The 18,736-nt window shown below is 36.8% G+C and overlaps 1 protein-coding gene across 1 annotated transcript; it reads right to left on the bottom strand.

Annotated features, from left to right (window-relative positions):
* Positions 1 to 329: 329 nt before the first annotated feature.
* LOC107830785 (uncharacterized) lies at positions 330 to 7,966 on the bottom strand. The gene is made up of 11 exons (XM_075257207.1): positions 7,684 to 7,966; positions 5,814 to 5,978; positions 5,592 to 5,710; positions 4,174 to 4,248; positions 2,461 to 2,554; positions 2,318 to 2,377; positions 2,164 to 2,229; positions 1,980 to 2,078; positions 1,719 to 1,763; positions 658 to 752; positions 330 to 565 (listed from the first exon to the last, which is right to left on the bottom strand). Exons 1-11 carry the CDS (start codon positions 7,804 to 7,806, stop codon positions 475 to 477), a joined length of 1,032 nt encoding a protein of 343 aa, XP_075113308.1. The 5' UTR covers positions 7,807 to 7,966; the 3' UTR covers positions 330 to 474.
* Positions 7,967 to 18,736: the final 10,770 nt, after the last annotated feature.

The following is an 18,736-nucleotide window of genomic DNA, read 5'->3' as shown; positions in this document are numbered from 1 at the left end:
CTATTATGCCTCAATACAATGCTAATTTATGATAAAATATATTAACTTTAACACCTCTTTAAATTCGCAGAATATGACCACATTTATGTACAACCGTTCGAAACCAGCATAGACATTTGGAAAATTTTATTGTGTCACATGTATGAGGCAATTTTTTTGTCTCACAATTTTGTGGGCCCAGATTTTTGTGGACCCGGAAGTGTAAGATTGGGGTTTACAAATTTGTGAGACAAAAAAGAGCCTCATACAACTAGTGTCTGTTGTATGAGACACAAAATAAAACTTCTCTAGACATCTTATCTATCATGATTAAGAAGATTGTATTTGAATAATAAGTTTGTTCAGAAGATTAGTACATGGCATTTCTTTCTAGACATGGGAAATGATGTTGGAACAAGCAGCAACCTCACAGTGGCATTTCTTATAACTTCAAAGAATGAGATCTAATGGCAAAATGAAAAGAAAGGAATTTACTTAAGATTCCAAGTTAGTCAACCGAGACACCTTTTCTATTTCTTTCATAATCAGCTCTTTTTCTTCTTCAAATTGATCGTCTTCGCCACCTGTATCACACAATAATTCAGAATATACTGGTGCTAAACCTCAAGATTAAATATACATATATATATATATATATATATATGTGTGTGTGTGTGTTTTCCAAGATTGCTTAGCAATGCCAATAACCTTTCATGGTTCTTCGCCAATATAAGTTTTATTTCTCGAGGCTTGTTTGGATTTGCGACAAACACCTGCATGAGCAGAAACAACAATTTTGTATAGGCACGAGGAGTACACATACCTTAATCTGTACGTGAACAGGACATAAATGGCATCCGGGTGCATTAAGCTCCTGCTATGCACGTGGATGAGGAGAAGCACCGGACCACAGACATATAGATGTTTAATTAATGATAGGGAGAGAGAGAGAGAGCATAAACACTTCAGATATATTATTTTAGCATGATGCATTGATGGAATCAAATTCAAGGAGGATCTGCACTGCCAAAAAATCCTCAAGAATTTGCAACCTCCCTATGGGTCATTTCTGAAACTTGCGTTTCAATGGAAAATTCTTGAATTTGACCGCGTCTTTTATTGCTATTGACATTTGATTGAGCCAAGTAAAAAAGTTCATATTTGCAGCGCTCATCTAACATACCATGATCAAAGTATTGATAACTGTGCTTACACAAAATATAAGATAGGATTTCTGCATAGCAGGTGTACATCATCATGGCTAAAAGAAATACCATGAAAATATCGGAGGAAGAAACGACGACGACAACAACAACAACCCAGTGGATTCCCATAAGTGGGGTGTGGGGAAAGTAGGATGTACGCAACCTTACCCCTACCCTGGACGGGCAGAGAGGTTGTTTCCGATAGACTCTCAGCTAAATCTGAGGAAGATATGACTTAAGGAAATTTAATGCTATAAATTGTGTAATGCAACTATTAATCATCGGATTCCTTTCTAAGTATTTTGAGATCCACATAAGCACTAGGCAAGTAATCTGCTTAGCTCCTTGGATACAAGAGATGTATGCTCCATATGATATTACTATGAAAATTTCATGTTGCTTTTTATGCACACAAAAGATTCAGATTTTCAAGTTGGGATTTCCCACGGTTCCCAGCAAGTTAGCAAAATGGTACCTTCCTCCCCTTTCCCCTCTTATCAGAAAGCAGGATATCTTAAGGAAAGACAATATCACCTTGAAAATGTGGAAAGCAGAGATTTGAATATTTTTGCTGGAGTCCTGCATGTTCAGAAAAATAAAGTAAGAGAACTATTGCAAGAATAGGGGCAGGCTAAAAGAGCGTAATCGAGAGTAGTCTTGGGGGAGGGGAAGACAAGCAGAACTTTATACCCGATGCAGCACACTATATACGCAATAGTTCCTACACTCATATACTAGTTATCCTCACTAATGCAAATTACTATGAGAGAGCAAGCTAGAGACAACATGTAATACCTTGAGTAGATTCATCATGACTTTCAAATGGCTGATTTCTGCTATATAACGCTTCATAATATGGGAATTTGGGGGCTCTAGTAGAAATTCTGAGAGAAGCTAAACTTCATGAAACATTTTATCAGCAGCGGAAGAACCGTAGAAACAATCAAAAGAGAGAAAGAATATTGACAAGGGAACTAGCCTTCAGAGATTGCCTTCTTGTCACATAGTTAGGAGAAGTCAAGAGTTTTTCATATTGCTCGAAAAACTGCAAGTAACAATTATAGATATTACGAAAAAGTAAACGTAAGAATGATCAGTGTATAAATAATAGTGATAGCTGAGATGTAACAGACCTCATTGTAGTTATCAGTCAGGTATTGAGACACTGCAGATTCATGTTTGGTGAGTAAATCCTGCAGAATTCCAAGATATGTTAAAAGCAGCATTCACAGAGAACTGTGCATAGCAAGCACAATCTTGAACTTGAAAAAATGACCTTAAAGGTAGAAAATGCATCAGAAGCAACATCGAAGTTCGGCAACTCCACGAACTTGAAGAACAATTCAAAGCTGGGCGACTCCAAGATATATCTAAAAGAAGGTACATAAAAAGCATAAGACAAAAAAAGAATTGGGGGAGGGGGATATAAAATACCAAATTCTTCAAGAGGCCGAGTAAATTTTAAGAATATGGACCTAAAAGTGAATCCACTCCACGAAATAAAGTAGCAATGAAAAGATCTTGACTAAAATAGCAAATACACTGGAAGAAGTTTAAAAAAGCTGAAGATTTTAAAGGACTCATATGGTTGATTGATTCTCGTTGAGCCGAGGGTCTATCAGAAACAACTTCTCTACCTTCTTAAGGTAGGGGAAAGGTCTGCATACACACTACCCTCTCCCTAGATCCCCACTTGTGGAATTATACTGGGTTTTTTTGTTGTTGTTGTCGTCATATGGTTGATAGATTCAGATATACTTGAGAGTTGAAAGCAACTTAGCAAGTTTGTCAATGAATAAGATAACAACAACTTTAATTGTATGAATAACATACTAGGTTGCAAATCATTAATTGCATGTGGAGAAGTTCTTTGTCGCTGAATGTAGTGAGCTATTATATTTTACCTCTTAAGTATATAGGAGATTTTATACAATGCCAATGAACCAGTTCTAGATGGTGCTAAGTGAGAGTTAATGCTGTCCAAACTCCTATGCAGTTGCTGTTAACGAAAAGCCTTAAAATCAATTTTGGTTGAACAGGTTCAAAATAGAATATGATTTTATAAATGGAATTGGAAGTTCAGAATCAAAATATGAGACTGTAAGATTAAGGCAGATAAGGGTTCAACCATCACGAAAACTTAGTTTCAAGGGCACTAGAGAAACAGAATTGTTGGAGTGACGATAAAACAAATACTAAGACAAGAGGTTAATTCACTATTAGAGTAGTAACTGTACATCAAAAGCTCATATTTTGAATTACAACAGTACCTAACCAATTCATAGAGCAGTTAACAGTGACAATTTGTGTTATTCTTATAGAATTACTCGATGTTTCATCTTGTCAAAAAGCAGAGACTCATCACAAGTCGGCTGATATATGAAAAGAAACTGGAAAGATAGCTGCAAGGTTGGCATGTGGGAGAGGCAAAACAGATAAACAATACTCCCTCCGGTCCATAACAAGTAACTTTTTGGCCTTTGGCACACCCCTTAAGAAAATACTAACTCCTAGAAAAAATAAGTATTTTGATTAAATTACCCTTAATTAAAATTTGCATATTGTTAACTTGACACATATAAATAAATAAGGGCAACTTTTTTGGAAAAACAAAGTTAGTTCCTTTTCGATTATGTAAAAGGTCAGTTAGTTTGGAGCAAAGTTAAAAGGCCACTTATTATGGACATGAAGGAGTACCAGATATAAGTGAAGCATTTTTCTAAAATCGAAGTTGCCAAATCTTCATAACAAATGGTAAAGCAGCAAGGGTCATTTGTAACAATTTAACATTTACAATTCATTGTTACAAGTTACTGCCAGGAAAACCAAATTTATAAATTTAACAATATAGGAGACATTAAAATGGACCAACAATCTGCATGCAGGACTTCCTATTTTCAATTTAAGACGTCCCTGGAGTTGTTACATAATGACAGTGACGAAGAAGCTCTTCATAACAATCAGGATTAGGAAAGTGTGAATATCTTACTTAGCAAGGCTTGGCAATTTTATGCATTCCCTGAGCATACCTCCGCAATGCAACGCAATTTCCTTGTTGTCATAGCTGCTTGCAAAAGCAGAATGTTTTAGTACCATGAGGGTTGATATTATTCAATGACATTACTTCACAATAAACCGTAACTAATGTCTAATAGAGAAATAGTAAGTTATTGACAGTGTCCTTATCTAAAAAAAAAAATTAGAAGGTTATCTAGAGTGGAACAGATCATAGGGTGTTCATGTGTGCCAATAAGCCGCGTTTGACTCTGTAGGAATGCTATCCATATGATCTAATGCCTGGATTCTAAAATTACCAGTGGTTCAGGAAATGTTCCATCATTATGTCGTAATAGTTTTAGGTCTTAAGATTACTTTTCTTTTAAAATTTTATGAAGAGATCTTAAGATTACCTTTTTTACCTTTCAATAGAATCTTGGGGGAAAATACCCATAACCCAACTATTAAAGGGTAAGGGTTGATTTTTTTTTCTAATGAATCATATTTGCTTTCAGCTTTCATCTTCCTTCAAGACCACCTAGTATCATGGTATTTTATCCTTTTTACTTACCAACAGATGTTTCATCTGAATCCATAATTTTCTTTTTCTTCACACACTATCCCTATACCACCAAAGCAAACATGGTCACATAGAGATTTCATAAACCACCTAGGACAACAGAAACAAAAGAAAGGAGTGAAAATGTTATTGCTAGAGGAAGACACCCTCTTAAGTCAAATGTCATAACCTCTAAAGTCAGTTGTCATAGTTATTGCCAAAACAGGATAGATATGGTAGGGCCTTGATATTAGGATAAATAACACATCTATAGTACAAGTGTTGGTGGTCAGTGTTGATATATGACAGTTACAACTTTTGTACTTCAAATACTAAATGGCCATAAAAATGAGATGTAATGAACTAATCTGAAGAATTGAACCAAGAGATGTTTAAATGGAATAATCTCTTTATCGCACTCAAAGAAATTAAAAACGTTTCTTGTATGCTAAATTCAGAAGTATGAGGGAAAAAAGAGAAAATTTTACAAAACAATTCTTCACTCTGAGAATATTTATAATACGTGGAGCCAATGAAGGGTTTGAAACGACTTCTCCCATCAGCATACAAAAGATGATTACTTCCCCTAATCCTCAATATATAGTCACATAAGTCAATCAGTCAGGATGGACCAACAATAGAAGATTATCACTCTATTAAACGAAATAGCGGTTCTAAGTTTTTAAGGTCACCAGCACTTTCACCAACACGGTGACCAAAATGGGAACATATTCAAAAAGGTCACCCTTACAACTGAAGCAATTGTTCTAAAAATAATTTCAATTATCTTCAAATTGTGGTGGCTCTAGCCTCTTCAAATGTGCATGCAGAAAAATATTAGACTTGCTTACCAAACAACTAGGAAGTCCAGCAATTCCAAATGGTTTTCCATGTATTGCACGCAACAAAATGTGGAGTCAACTTTTTGCTTCAACATAATAGACCAGCAATGGACCAAATTTTTTCTAGCCTAAGCAAAAGACATAATAATTAGTTGTTGAGTTAAACTAAATACACTGTAAAAAGTCTGATTCTAGATTAAATTTCCTTTCAGATAAGATAGAAAAACATACTTCCCATCCCAAAATAGGTAATTTGTGAATGAAGAGCGCAATAACATCTTCATTACAAACTTCAAGTGTTAGTTGTAAAACTTGATCTGGGTTCGGCTCAACTTCTCCATCTCCAGCGAGCATAACTCTCATTGCCACAATATTTTTCTCAACTTCTTCCATAGCCTGTATCAAAGAAAGGAATATTTGAAAAAGAATTACCATTCTTTGGAACAGATTCTAAACAAAAGAACAAACAAGCAAGAAGAGATAACGACCCTGTTAAGCCTTTCATTTGTTTCCATTATTGTGGGACAATAATTATTTTTCAACTTAGAAAGAGCAGTTATTAAACTTTTTCTCTTTGCCAAATTATTCAAAAAAATAAATAATATTACTTCATATTTTCAAAAGTGTTATCAATTCTATTTTCTGATGAAAAATAATGTTCAGCAGTGCAGTCTAAAAGGAAATCGCAATGATACTTTTTCTTTTTTTGGATAACCGTGGTGTCCGGGCCAGCTTGCGTGCACCTCGACTAATTCCACGGGATACCTGCTAATCTACATTAAATCTATTTTCTTGAATTAGCTCTGTCTACCATGTGCACTGCAACACCACAAGCTTATCTTTTTCAGCTCTGCCACTGTCCATTAGTCCATCTTACAAATTTCAAATATCGAAATACAGTTCTAGAATCATTCCATTAACTATCTTGAAATAAATTTCTGTAATAGGAAATCTTTCAATCCAACAAATGTAACCACTTTACCCCTCCCAAAAAGTTTCCTACTTAGCACCCCAATATGCAGCCTAGAGAATACAAATAAACAACGAAATAGAAATCTCAGTTCATGCCCTAAATCATCGTTGTAATGCTCATTCCCTCCTAGACGATTAGAAATTTGAATCAGTAGTACTTAGTTCCCCACTCAACCACTAAATTCTCTCATTTGACACCTATGATCACTAACCATACATCACCAAGCGCACCCTGATATTGAGCAATGAATTTAAGATTAAACCACTAAACCATAGGCTCACTTATTTGACAACTATGATCACTAACCTTACACCCTAATATTGAGCAATAAAGGGCAGCCCGGTGCATAAGGCATCCTGTATTCACGCAGGGCATGGGAAAGGGCCGCACCCTAAGGGATGTGATGTAGATAGCCTACCCTAATGCAAACATTAGTGGCTGCTTTCCACGGCTTAAACCCGTGACCTATAGGTTACACGGAGCCAACTTTACTGATATTTTGAGCAATGAATTTAACATTAAACCACCAAAGCATAGGCTCATTTCCATTTTCTTTTTCTTTATCTTGACTCTTAAGCATGTTGGTGGTGCTTATGTACAGCTGATCAACGTAATAATCAAGTCGATACCCTTTTTATATTATTTTATTTTGGACAAATCAAAATTGTAATTAATATACACCAACATGCTATTGAGCATGATAAAGTTTGTATCTTTTCCTGAAAAACTGCAAAGAAATGAAGGGAGAAAAAACAAAACTAACCCACAAAACCCAGTTCCCTGAACAATGTGGCAAATCACAAATACATGTAACTAATATACACCAACATGCTGTTGAGTATAAAATTTGTATCTTTTCCTTAAAAAAAACCCAGAAAACCTGGAACTTTAGACAATATGCCAAATCACAAAATACAGGTAAAGAAGCAAACGGGCCAAGAAAAATAAAGTTGGTAACTTTTCTTGGAAAAAAGCAAAGAAATGAAAAAACAAAAGTAACCCACAAAAACCAGTTCCCTTAACAACATGCCAAATCCCTTCTCAAGAAAATGACAAGTCGCAAAATACATGTAAGCAATCAAATGTACCAAGAAAAAAAGGGAAGAACAATAAAGAAAGAAACTTTACCTTTTCAAGGGCTTTGACTTCAGCAACGGTAATGGAATCAAGGGCATTAAAACTGTCTTTGACAGCTTTGGCAAGTTCTGATGGGGTTTTAGGCCTTGAAACTTTGAAGAAAGAAAAAGACATTTGTCAATTGAATTGATCAGAAAACAACAATAGCCACTTTGGATTTGATCAAAACCACAACCAAAACCTCTCTCTTTGGTCTTTTAGTTTGTCTCTCTCTCTCTCTGTTTATACTCAACTATAGGGAATGATGGCATTTCCAAATTCACTTTTCATCATTATGAATGATTGTGTGATGGAAAGTAATATTTCCCTAAATGGGAAAACAATTTTCAGTAAAGTTTCCCTCTTTATAATTTTTTTTTTATTTTGATTTTACATTTTGCAGATTTGGGTTTTAATTTGAGTACCCCTTTGTCTATAGATTTATTTTTCTTTTCTTTTTTCGAATTTTCTCTTTTAAAAACGTGTTTGTTCATGACATTAAGTTTTAGAAACTTTTGAAAAATGAATTTTTTCAAAAACCAAAAAGTGGTTAACATTTTTCAAATGAAATACATGTGTTCAAATATAATTTCAAATGCTATATTTTTACTTAACTCCAAATACTACTTTTTAAAAAAATTATGTAATTTTTATGTCCAAAGACCTACTTAACTTTTTAGATTTTCCACAATAATGATAGATAATAAGATCAAATTATATTTACATAAATATATGATATATGTCCTTTAATATGTTTTTTACCCGTGCACTAACAAATTACAAATCATTTAACCTCTTTTTTTTTTGTGTGTGTTATGGGTGATTCATCACTTGTGCAGTTGTGCTTCAAAATATGTGAGGTACACTCCCTAGTTTTATAAATTCTGATTCTTAATAGCAATTTACTCTTTCTAATATTTACCTATAGAAATTCTAATATGTTTGTATTTTTTTTTAAAAAAAAGAACAAATTTAGTATGATTCAATTTATAATTTGAACCAATTTTTATTAATGTTTGAAGAAAGATTATACTTAATTCAATTTCTATTATAAAATTGAAAAGGATGATCCAACTTAGTAATGTAGGAGAACACTGAATTAAACTAGTAACATCACGGTAAGAATCATGATTTCATTTTTTTTCTTCCTCAAAGGTATATATTATATTAATGCATAGAATAAATAAGTTGAGCAAAGGTGCCCATAGCATCCTTTACAATCCAACTTGAGAAAAAATTCTCCCATCACTCAACAAAGTAATAGAAATTTAGCTATATTATGTGCTAGTTTGTTTAGATTCTTAGGAATATAAACAAAGTCTATACAATCAAACAAAGTCGAGAGCTTCCAAATGTCTTCACAAGTCAATTCTATTTGAAGTAGTAATTTTTTCCCGAATTACGTCAACAATACTCTTTGCATCTGGATCTTCACATTATTCCAACCATTCATAAGTGCACGTTCAAGAACCCTTCTTATAGCAAGTGCTTCAGCTATTATGATTTTTCCCACAAACTGGATTGGGATTCATGGGCATAAAGCAGTTTTCCAAGGCTATCCATAGCCGCAACACCAATACTTGCACGTCTACTATTCACCTATAAACCTGCATCAGTAAATAATAATATGCCTTCTTGGTGGTTTGTTAGTTGAGCCGCTAAACAAATCCCATTTTGAGGAGAAGTCGATGAGCAAGTAGCCAAAATATCCTTATAATCATGATAATCAAATAGTGACTTAGAAATAATATATTCATGATAATCAAATAGTGACTTAGAAATAATATCAATCGGTTCAAACCTATCATGATTAAAATACCATGCATTCCTAACTTTTCATATTTGCCACATAATATTAACACTTAAATTTAATAACTCTAATGATTTGGGATATTGTCTAGTCTTAGAAATTAATGTCTACCACCAAACTAAAAAATTATTAATTTTGTCCAGGTCAGGTCAGTTGAGAGCGGGAACATCTAAACATCATATGCTCAACATCCTCGCTTCCTGTACCATATATCTTACATGTTTTCTCCATGCTTGATATTTTATTAGCAAGATTACTACTTACTAGCAAGGAATTAATTATACATTTTCTAATAAAATGCTTAAGCTTATTTTTAACTCCTAACTTCCATAGAGAATCCCATAACAATTTAGAAAAGGAATGACAACTAAATTGAGCATATATTATTAGAGTTCTTGCTAAATATTTGCTTTGCTAAATGGAATCCTGATTTAACTTCATAATTTTTCGATTATGTATAGTGCTATATTAATTTATCTATTGTTCCTGTGGTGGAAATAGGAATAGATAATATTGTATACATGTCATTTGGCTCAAAATTAGCAAATAAATATTGTATTTTCCATGTGCGATCTTCATCATCAATTAACTCTGAAACTTTTAAATTAATATTTCTATTCACATGAAAAGTTTTAGGAATAAAACCATTATTTTTCGGAATCCACGGATCATTCCATACATTAATATTCCTTCCTTGTGAAACTCTCCATCTCAAATCTTTAATTAGTAAATCACGATCCCATAAAACACTCCGCCAAATTCAAAACCCAAAAGGTAATTATAACACATTAAGAAAAGTGGTATAGGAAAAATAATGACTTTTAAGCACTCTCGAAAGTAAGGAATCGGGATGCTTTAATAATCTCCATGCTTATTTAATAAGACCATGTTAAAAGATTTTATATCCCTAAATCCTAATCCTCCTCTAGATTTAGGATCACATAACTTTTCCCATTTCTCATAATATATCTTTCTTTTTTCGTCTCCCCCACCAAAAGTTTGCAAAAAGAGATGTGAATTTCTTACATAGACCAGTCGGAATTTGGAAGCTAGATAAAATATATGTTGCGGTACTTAAAAAAACTGCCCTTCCACCCCTTGATTTAGCCTTTAACTCTATCTTTAATAAACTCTAGCATCTTCTTTAGTGGCCGACAACCGCAGGTAGTCCTAAGTACATGTTATATCTGGAGTTTTTGTACGTTATCTTAACATTTATGTACTTACGCTATTTATAACAAGCGATAAATAAGTGTTACGAAGGATAGAAGGTGCACAAATTAAAGAAAACGAGTTTCGTTGAAAGTGGCCAATTTGGAATAAAATACGGGTCGAGCGATATTACCCGATAATTATGAACTAGTACCATGCAAGGTACCATGTGACCATGGTAGTATATATATAAAGTATATATGAAGTATTTTAGAAATAAATAGAATTTTAAGTAATTTGAGGTAATTTTTAAATTGACGGGTAATTGATTAATTACCCGGTAACAAGACATTATTCAATTAAATAATAAGTGGATAAAAACTATAAATTATATCACCCTCCCACGTGGCATAAGGCCACTAATTAGGAAGGATGATTCATGTATAGGTGTCTTGAAGATAATCTTAAATAAGACTTGTAAAGTCTTATCCAAAAAGAATAATGTGTAAAGTAAGTCTTAAGTAAAGACTTAAAGAGCGTTGGGATTCCATTTTTGAATAAAAAGATTAGTATCACTTGGGTTTAAAAAATCTGATTCATGGAAAGATTTCAAAGACACTTTGTCTTTAAGCAAAAAACGTGAAGCTAAGATTTAAAGAAGCTTGAAACAACAATCTGGTTGTGGAGTTGAATCCAAGAACGCAAGAATAGAGTCAAAAAATTCGTCCAAAAATTTCAGTCCAAATTTCGTTCCAAATTCAAGGAATGTAGTGTAAATTTTGCATAAGCAGATTTGTTCAAATAATTCCAGGAACAGGTATGTAAAGGCTAAGCTTTCCCTTCATTTTAATATAATGTCGTAATTACACAAGTTTGATAACGAGGCATAAAGAAAAATTCGTATCCCGGAATTTACGTATATTTTGCTAGTCTTCCAAATTACATATATTTTCCTAGTATTGTAAGTTACCATATTCTTCTTATGGGGACTGCGTATTCAGTTGAGTATTTCCTTCTTCCGGTCAAAAGAGAAGAAAGTTTACATATATACAGTATTAAAAGTATTTTCATTACCATCGAGCTATAATCAATGGTGGCCTCTATTGGGCAACCTCTTATCAGATGGTAAGATATATATCGAGCCTATTATGGCCGAGCGCCTATGAGCGAGTCCAGTTAGTCGAGATACAGAGCCTAGTATGGTCGAGCGCCTATGAGTGAGCCTACTACGTAAGAGCAGTTACATATATATACCGAGTCTTATAGGGTCAGACAACTATTTTACTCACTATATTGAGAGAGTTGAGTCAGTATCAGCAGATGAGCATATCTTCAGATTTTCTTTGACTCCTAGTTGTTTTCAGTTATTATATTATCAGTTCAGTTTCAGCTTCAGTATATTGCCTAACATACTCGGTACATTATTTCGTGCTGACGTCCCTTTCTGGGGACGCTACATTTCATACGTGCAGGTTCAGACAGACAGACGAGTAGACCTCCTCAGTAGGTGTTGTCCGAATTCAGATTTGTCGGTAAGATCCTCTTTTTCGTAGTTGCCGAGTCTAGCAGTGTGGTGTATATCTTGTGTATATATGTAGATAGGTTATAGGTAGGTCGGGGCCCTGTTCCGATCACAGTACATCTATCAGTAGAGGCTTGTAGACATATCCTGTCGGTTAGTGCAGTATGTTGGGCTTGTAGGCCCTATACGTATATTTTGTGGGCTTATCAGTTGTAGTAATTATGACGGCCTTGCCAGCCTAGCTTTATGTTGACATTCGTCAGCGTTAGTCTCCATTTAGTTTTATATTTTGTATCGCACATTATCTTGTAATGTGGCCCATAGCCAAAGTATGACATTACATGTTCAGAGTCTCTTAGTCGCAAGTGGTACGCAAGGATAGATGAGGCACTAGGTGCCGATCTCGCCCCGGGCTCGGGGCATGACAAAGTGGTATCAGAGCAGTTCTGTCCTAGGGAATTTACAAGCCGTGTCTAGCAGAGTCTTGTTTATAAATATGTGGTGCACCACATTATATAAGCAGGGGACTACAGGACATTTAAGAATTGGTTACCCTTCTTTCAAATCTAAATCGTGCTTTAGTAGCACTGAGTTAGAGGAAATTTGAGTTAAACTTAAGTGTTGACGTTTGCATGCACAGATGACGGTAACTAAGAAGATTACGGCTAGCTAGAGGAGAGAAACAACAGTAGGTGAGGAGACTAGCAGGGTACCCCCAGCAGATGGGGCCCAATCGGAGTCGAAGGGAAAGACCATACCCAGCGATTACCGGCTCCTCCGCCACCTGAGGATATCCCTAGGGAGACCGCACATCCGGTTCCCCCCTTCCATCAGATCAGGACTTGAGGAGTGCAGTACATTTGTTGGCACAGTTGGTAGCTACCCAGCAACAAGCTAGGACATCCGCTAGTGCAGGACCTTCTGAGGGATCTGGGAGTTCAAGGGTCCGAGAGTTTACTACTTTGAATCCCCTAGAGTTCACAGGGATAGATCAGAGGGAGGACCCGCAGGATTTCATATATCAGCTTCGTAGGATCTTTCGGGTTATGCATGCCATGGGGAAAGAGGCAGTTGAGTTAGCAGTTTTTCGACTCCGAGATATAACCATCCTTTGGTATTAGGGATGGGAAAGGTCCAGAGGACGTGATGCACCTCCTACTATTTGGGAGAATTTTTCAGATGCCTTCCTTGACTAGTACTTACCACGAGAGATCCGACAATCCCGACTCGATCAGTTTCTAGCCCTCAAGCAGGGCAATATGAGTGTTCGAGAATATAGTCTCCGTTTTGACTCATTGGCCAGATATGCACCATCCATAGTTGCTACTATGCGAGATAGAATCCATAGGTTTATAGCAGGATTGGCCCCAGAGTTGACCGAGGCGTGTGCCACCGTTGCATTGCAGGATAGTATGGATATCTCCCGGATTCAGGCATTTTCCTAGAATATAGAGAGGGGTAGGCGTCGGCAGCAGAGTACAGAGAGGACTGAGACAGGGCAGCATAAGAGGATGAGATTTGCCAGGTCTCAAGAGCAGCCTCAGGGTAGTTATAGGCCCCAGTACTTCGAACGACCACCTAGACCTCCGCCACCTCATCTACAGGGTTACAAGTATGACCGTTATACTCAGTTAGGACTAGGTGACAGCTCCCGGGTGTCAAGTTTGTAGCGACAACGAGGTTCAGGGCAGACATGGCCAGTTCCGCCGCGGTGTGCCATCTATGGTAGAGGATATTTGGGACAATGCTGAGCCGATTCTGATGCTTGCTATATATGTGGACGTCCGGGGCATATGATACGAGATTGCCCAAATAGAGATTTTGGGGTAATGGCGCAACCAACGAATTTAGCAATAGGATCAGCTATGTTCGTGCATCCTTCAGGGCACGAGTCTCAGTCTTCGGCTGGTAGAGGTCGAGGCAGAGGTATATGGTACAGTTCAGGTGGTAGCCAGAATCGTATCTATGCGCTAGCAGGTCGACAAGACTAAGAGTCCTCACTAGACGTTGTGACAGGTATGTTGACCATTTGTTCTCACGATGTTTATGCCTTGATAGATCCAGGATCTACTTTATCATGTATTACCCCATTTGTAGCGCAGAAATTTGCTATAGTGCCTGAAATACTAAGTGATCCTTTTGCGGTATCTACACCGATTAGAGAATTGATTATAGCTAAATGCGTTTACCGAGGTTGTACGATATCAGTTTGTGGTCATCGGACCTCAGCCGACCTAGTTGAGCTAGAGATGTTGGATTTTGATGCTATCATGGGCATGGGCTGGTTGACAGCTTGTTATGCCACAATTGATTGTCAAGCAAAGATATCCAGATTTCATTTTTCGGGTGAGCCAGTCCTTGAATGTGTAGGTAATACAGCGACACCCAGAGGAAGGTTTATTTCCTATCTGAAGGTGAGGAAAATGATCACAAAAGGGTGCATTTATCATATCGTGCGAGTTAAAGATGCAGATGCTGAGATACCTACACTTCAGTCTATTCCAGTAGTAAAGGAGTACGCAAATGTATTTCCAGATGAACTTCCAGGTATTCCTCCAGAGCGAGAGATTGATTTTGGCATCTATTTGCTTCCGGGAATGCAACCAATATCCATCCCTGCCGAATTGAAGGAGTTGAAGGAGAAGTTAAAAGATTTGCTGGAGAAAGGTTTCATCAGGCCCAGTACTTCACCTTGGGGTGCACCGATACTGTTTGTGCGGAAGAAAGACGGCTCGCTAAGGATGTGTATTGATTATAGGCAACTGGATAAGGTAACTATTAAGAATAAGTATCCCGTTCCAAGGATAGATGACTTGTTTGATCAGTTATAGGGAGCTAGATGCTTTTCAAAGATAGATTTGAAGTCCGGGTACCACCAAGTCAAAGTTCGGGAGAAAGATATTCCCAAGACAGCTTTTAGGACCCGATATGGCCACTTTGAGTTCCTTGTTTTGTCCTTCGGGTTGACGAATGCACCTGCCATATTTATGGACTTGATGAATAGCCTATTTCGGCCATATTTGGATCTGTTCGTGATAGTCTTTATTGATGGTATTCTAGTTTATTCATATTCAGAGGATGGGCATGTGGATCATCTGTGAGCAGTACTTAAAACCCTCCGTGATAATAAATTGTATGCTAAGTTTTCTAAATGTGAGTTCAGGTTAAAGTCCGTAGCATTCTTGGGGCATATTGTATCCGACAGAGGTATAAAGGTAGACACTCAGAAGATTGAGGTTGTGAAATCCTGGCCTAGACCTACCACTCTGACAGAGATTCGTAGCTTTCTAGGCTTAGCAGGATATTACCGGAGGTTCGTAGAGGGTTTTTCTTCTCTTTCAGCACCATTAACAAAGCTGACGTAGAAAACGACTAAGTTTCAGTGGACAAAGGCCTGCGAGTAGAGTTTCCAAGAGCTTAAGAACAGGTTGACCTCAGTGCCAGTTCTAGCACTTCCAGAAAGTCCAGATGGTTATGCCATGTATTGTGATGCCTCAGGTGTCGGGTTAGGATGTGTCCTAATGCAACATTGGAAAGTAATTGCGTATTCTTCATGACAGTTAAAGAAGTATGAGCGGAATTATCCGACCCACGACCTCGAATTAGCTATGGTTGTCCATGCACTTAAGATATGGCGGCATTATGTATATGGTGTTCATGTTGATGTGTTCACAAATCATAAAAGCCTGCAATATATCTTCAAGCAAAAAGAGTGAATTTGCGACAGAGACGATGGCTTGAGTTATTAAAAGACTACAATGTTAACATTCTCTACCATCCAGGGAAAGTTAATGTTGTAGTAAATGCCTTAAGTCGCCGATCTATGGGTATCTTAGCACATGTAGAGGACGAAAAAAGACAATTAACTGGAGAGATTCATCAATTGGCTTGTTTGGGGGTTCGGTTAGTTGACTTTAGTAATGGAGGAGCTGTACTCCAAAATACTGCAAAATCATCTCTCATAGTTGAAGTAAAGCAGAGGCAGTACGAGGACCCAAAGTTAGTCGAATTGGGAGAGTGGGTTCCCCAACAGAAGATGCTGTTGTTAGAACTCAAAGGAGATGGGGTTCTCAGATATAAGGGTCGTTTGTGTGTTCCAGATGTAGCAGGGCTACGAGACAGGATTATGTCAGAGGCACATTATTCATGGTACTCCATTCACCCTGGGTCGACGAAGATATATCATGACATTAAGGAGGTGTATTGGTGGAATGATATGAAGAAGAACATTGCTGAGTATGTCGCTCAATGCCCTAGTTGCCAGTAGGTGAAAATAGAGCACTAGAAGCCCAGAAGGCTAATGCAGACTATAGAGATCCCGACATGGAAATGGGAGGCGATAAACATGGACTTTATCACGGGTTACCTCGTTCCTGTCGTAAGTTTGATTCCATATGGGTGATAGTCTACAGGCTCACGAAATCAACTCATTTCCTACCGGTCAGATCTACATATACAGTAGAGCATTATGCAAAAACATATATTAAGGAGATAGTGCAACTACATGGAGTACCCGTATCTATTATATCTGACTGTGGGGCCCAGTTTGCAGCACATTTTTGGAGGTCATTTCAGAAAGGTCTAGGAACTCAGGTGAATCTCAACACAGCTTTTCATCCACAAACGGATGGACAAGCCAAGTGCACGATTCAGACGCTCGAGGATATGTTACGAGCATGTGTGCTGGATTTTAAAAAGAAGTTGGGATAAACATCTACCTCTTATCGAGTTTTCATATAATAACAATTACCACTCCAATATCCAGATGGCTCCATACGAAGCTTTGTATGGGCGCAGGTGCAGATCTCCCATAGGGTGGTTTGATGTTGGAGAATCTGGGTTACATGGGCCAGACCTGGTTCAGCAGGCCATAGAAAAATTAAAGCTTATCTGGGAGAGACTGTTGATAGCTCAGAGTCGTCAGAAGTCATATTTTGACGTGTGGCGATGATATTTAGAGTTTGGGGTTAATGACTGGGTATTCTTAAAGGTTACCTATGAAAGGTGTGATGAGGTTTGACAAGAAAGGCAAGCTTAGACCATGATATATTGGGCCTTATAAGATCATTTGGAGAGTGGTCCAAGTAGCTTATGAGTTAGAATTGCCCTCAGAATTGGAGTGTGTTCATCTGATTTTTCATGTATCTATGTTACGAAAGTGCATTGGCGACCCTACCCAAGTGGTGCCCACAGATGATGTACAAATTACAAAGGACTTGTCATACGAGGAAATTTTGGTTGCCATCTTAGACCGACAAACCCGCAAGCTGCGGAATAAGAAGTAGCCTCCGTGAAAGTACTTTGGAGAAACAACAATGCGGAAGAAATGACTTGGGAGGCCGAGGAAAACATGAAGTCTAGATATCCCTACTTACTTCCTCCTCTAGAGAAGGGTCTGGCTGAGACATCATAATTATAAGGTACGAGTATAAATTCATGTGTTGGTTATTGTCATTGGTCATGTGAGACCATTGTCGTTATTCATAATTATGATCATGTGTGTCGTTGGGTTATTAATCTTCTATGAGGAGAGCTGGTAGTGGTGTTGTTACAAAGGCGACCCTGCCCAAGTTATACGGATCATGAGGAGTTGAACATTCGAGGACGAATATTTCTAAAGGGGGAAGGATGTTACATCTCGCGTTTTCGTACGTTAAAAATTTTGATTTCAGTTAACCGACGTAGACTCGGGGATGAGATCATCTTGACATTTATGTACTTATGCTATTTATAACAAGCGATAAATAAGTGTTATGAAGTATAGAGGGTGCACAAATTAAAGAAAACGAGTTTCGTTGAAAGTGGCCAATTTGGAATAAAATACGGGTCGAGCGATATTACCCGATAATTATGAACTAGTACTATGCAAGGTACCATATGACCATGGTAGTATATATATAAAGTATATATGAAGTATTTTAGAAATAAATAGAATTTTAAGTAATTTGGGGTAATTTTTAAATTGGCGGGTAATTGATTAATTACCAGGTAACAAGACATTATCCAGTTAAATAATAAGTGGATAAAAACTATAAATTATATCACCCTCCCACGTGGCATAAGGCCACTAATTAGGAATGATGATTCATGTATAGGTGTCTTGAAGATAATCTTAAATAAGACTTATAAAGTCTTATCCAAAAAGAATAACGTGTAAAGTAAGTCTTAAGTAAAGACTTAAGAGTGTTGGGATTCCATTTTTGAACAAAAAGATTAATATCACTTTGGTTTAAGAAATCTGATTCATGAAAAGATTTCAAAGAGATTTAAAGAAGCTTGAAACAACAATCTGGTTGTGGGGTTGAAGCCAAGAACGCAAGAACAGAGTCAAAAAAATTCGTCCGAAAATTTCAGTCCAAATTTCGTTCCAATTTCAAGGAATCCAGTGTAAATTTTGCAGAAGCAGATTTGTTAATAATTCCAGGAACAAGTATGTTAAGGCTAAGCTTTTCCTTCATTTTAGCATGATATCGTAATTACACAAGTTTGATAACGAGGCATAATGAAAAATTCGTACCCCGAAATTTATGTATATTTTTGCTAGTCTCGCAAATTACCTATATTTTTCTAGTTTTGTAAGT

The sequence above is a fragment of the Nicotiana tabacum genome, chromosome 7 (assembly GCF_000715075.1).
Source record: "Nicotiana tabacum cultivar K326 chromosome 7, ASM71507v2, whole genome shotgun sequence".
Taxonomy (NCBI): Eukaryota; Viridiplantae; Streptophyta; class Magnoliopsida; order Solanales; family Solanaceae; genus Nicotiana; species Nicotiana tabacum.
The sequence above is the reverse complement of the archived record's forward strand: the minus strand, read 5'-3'. Positions and strand labels throughout refer to the sequence as shown.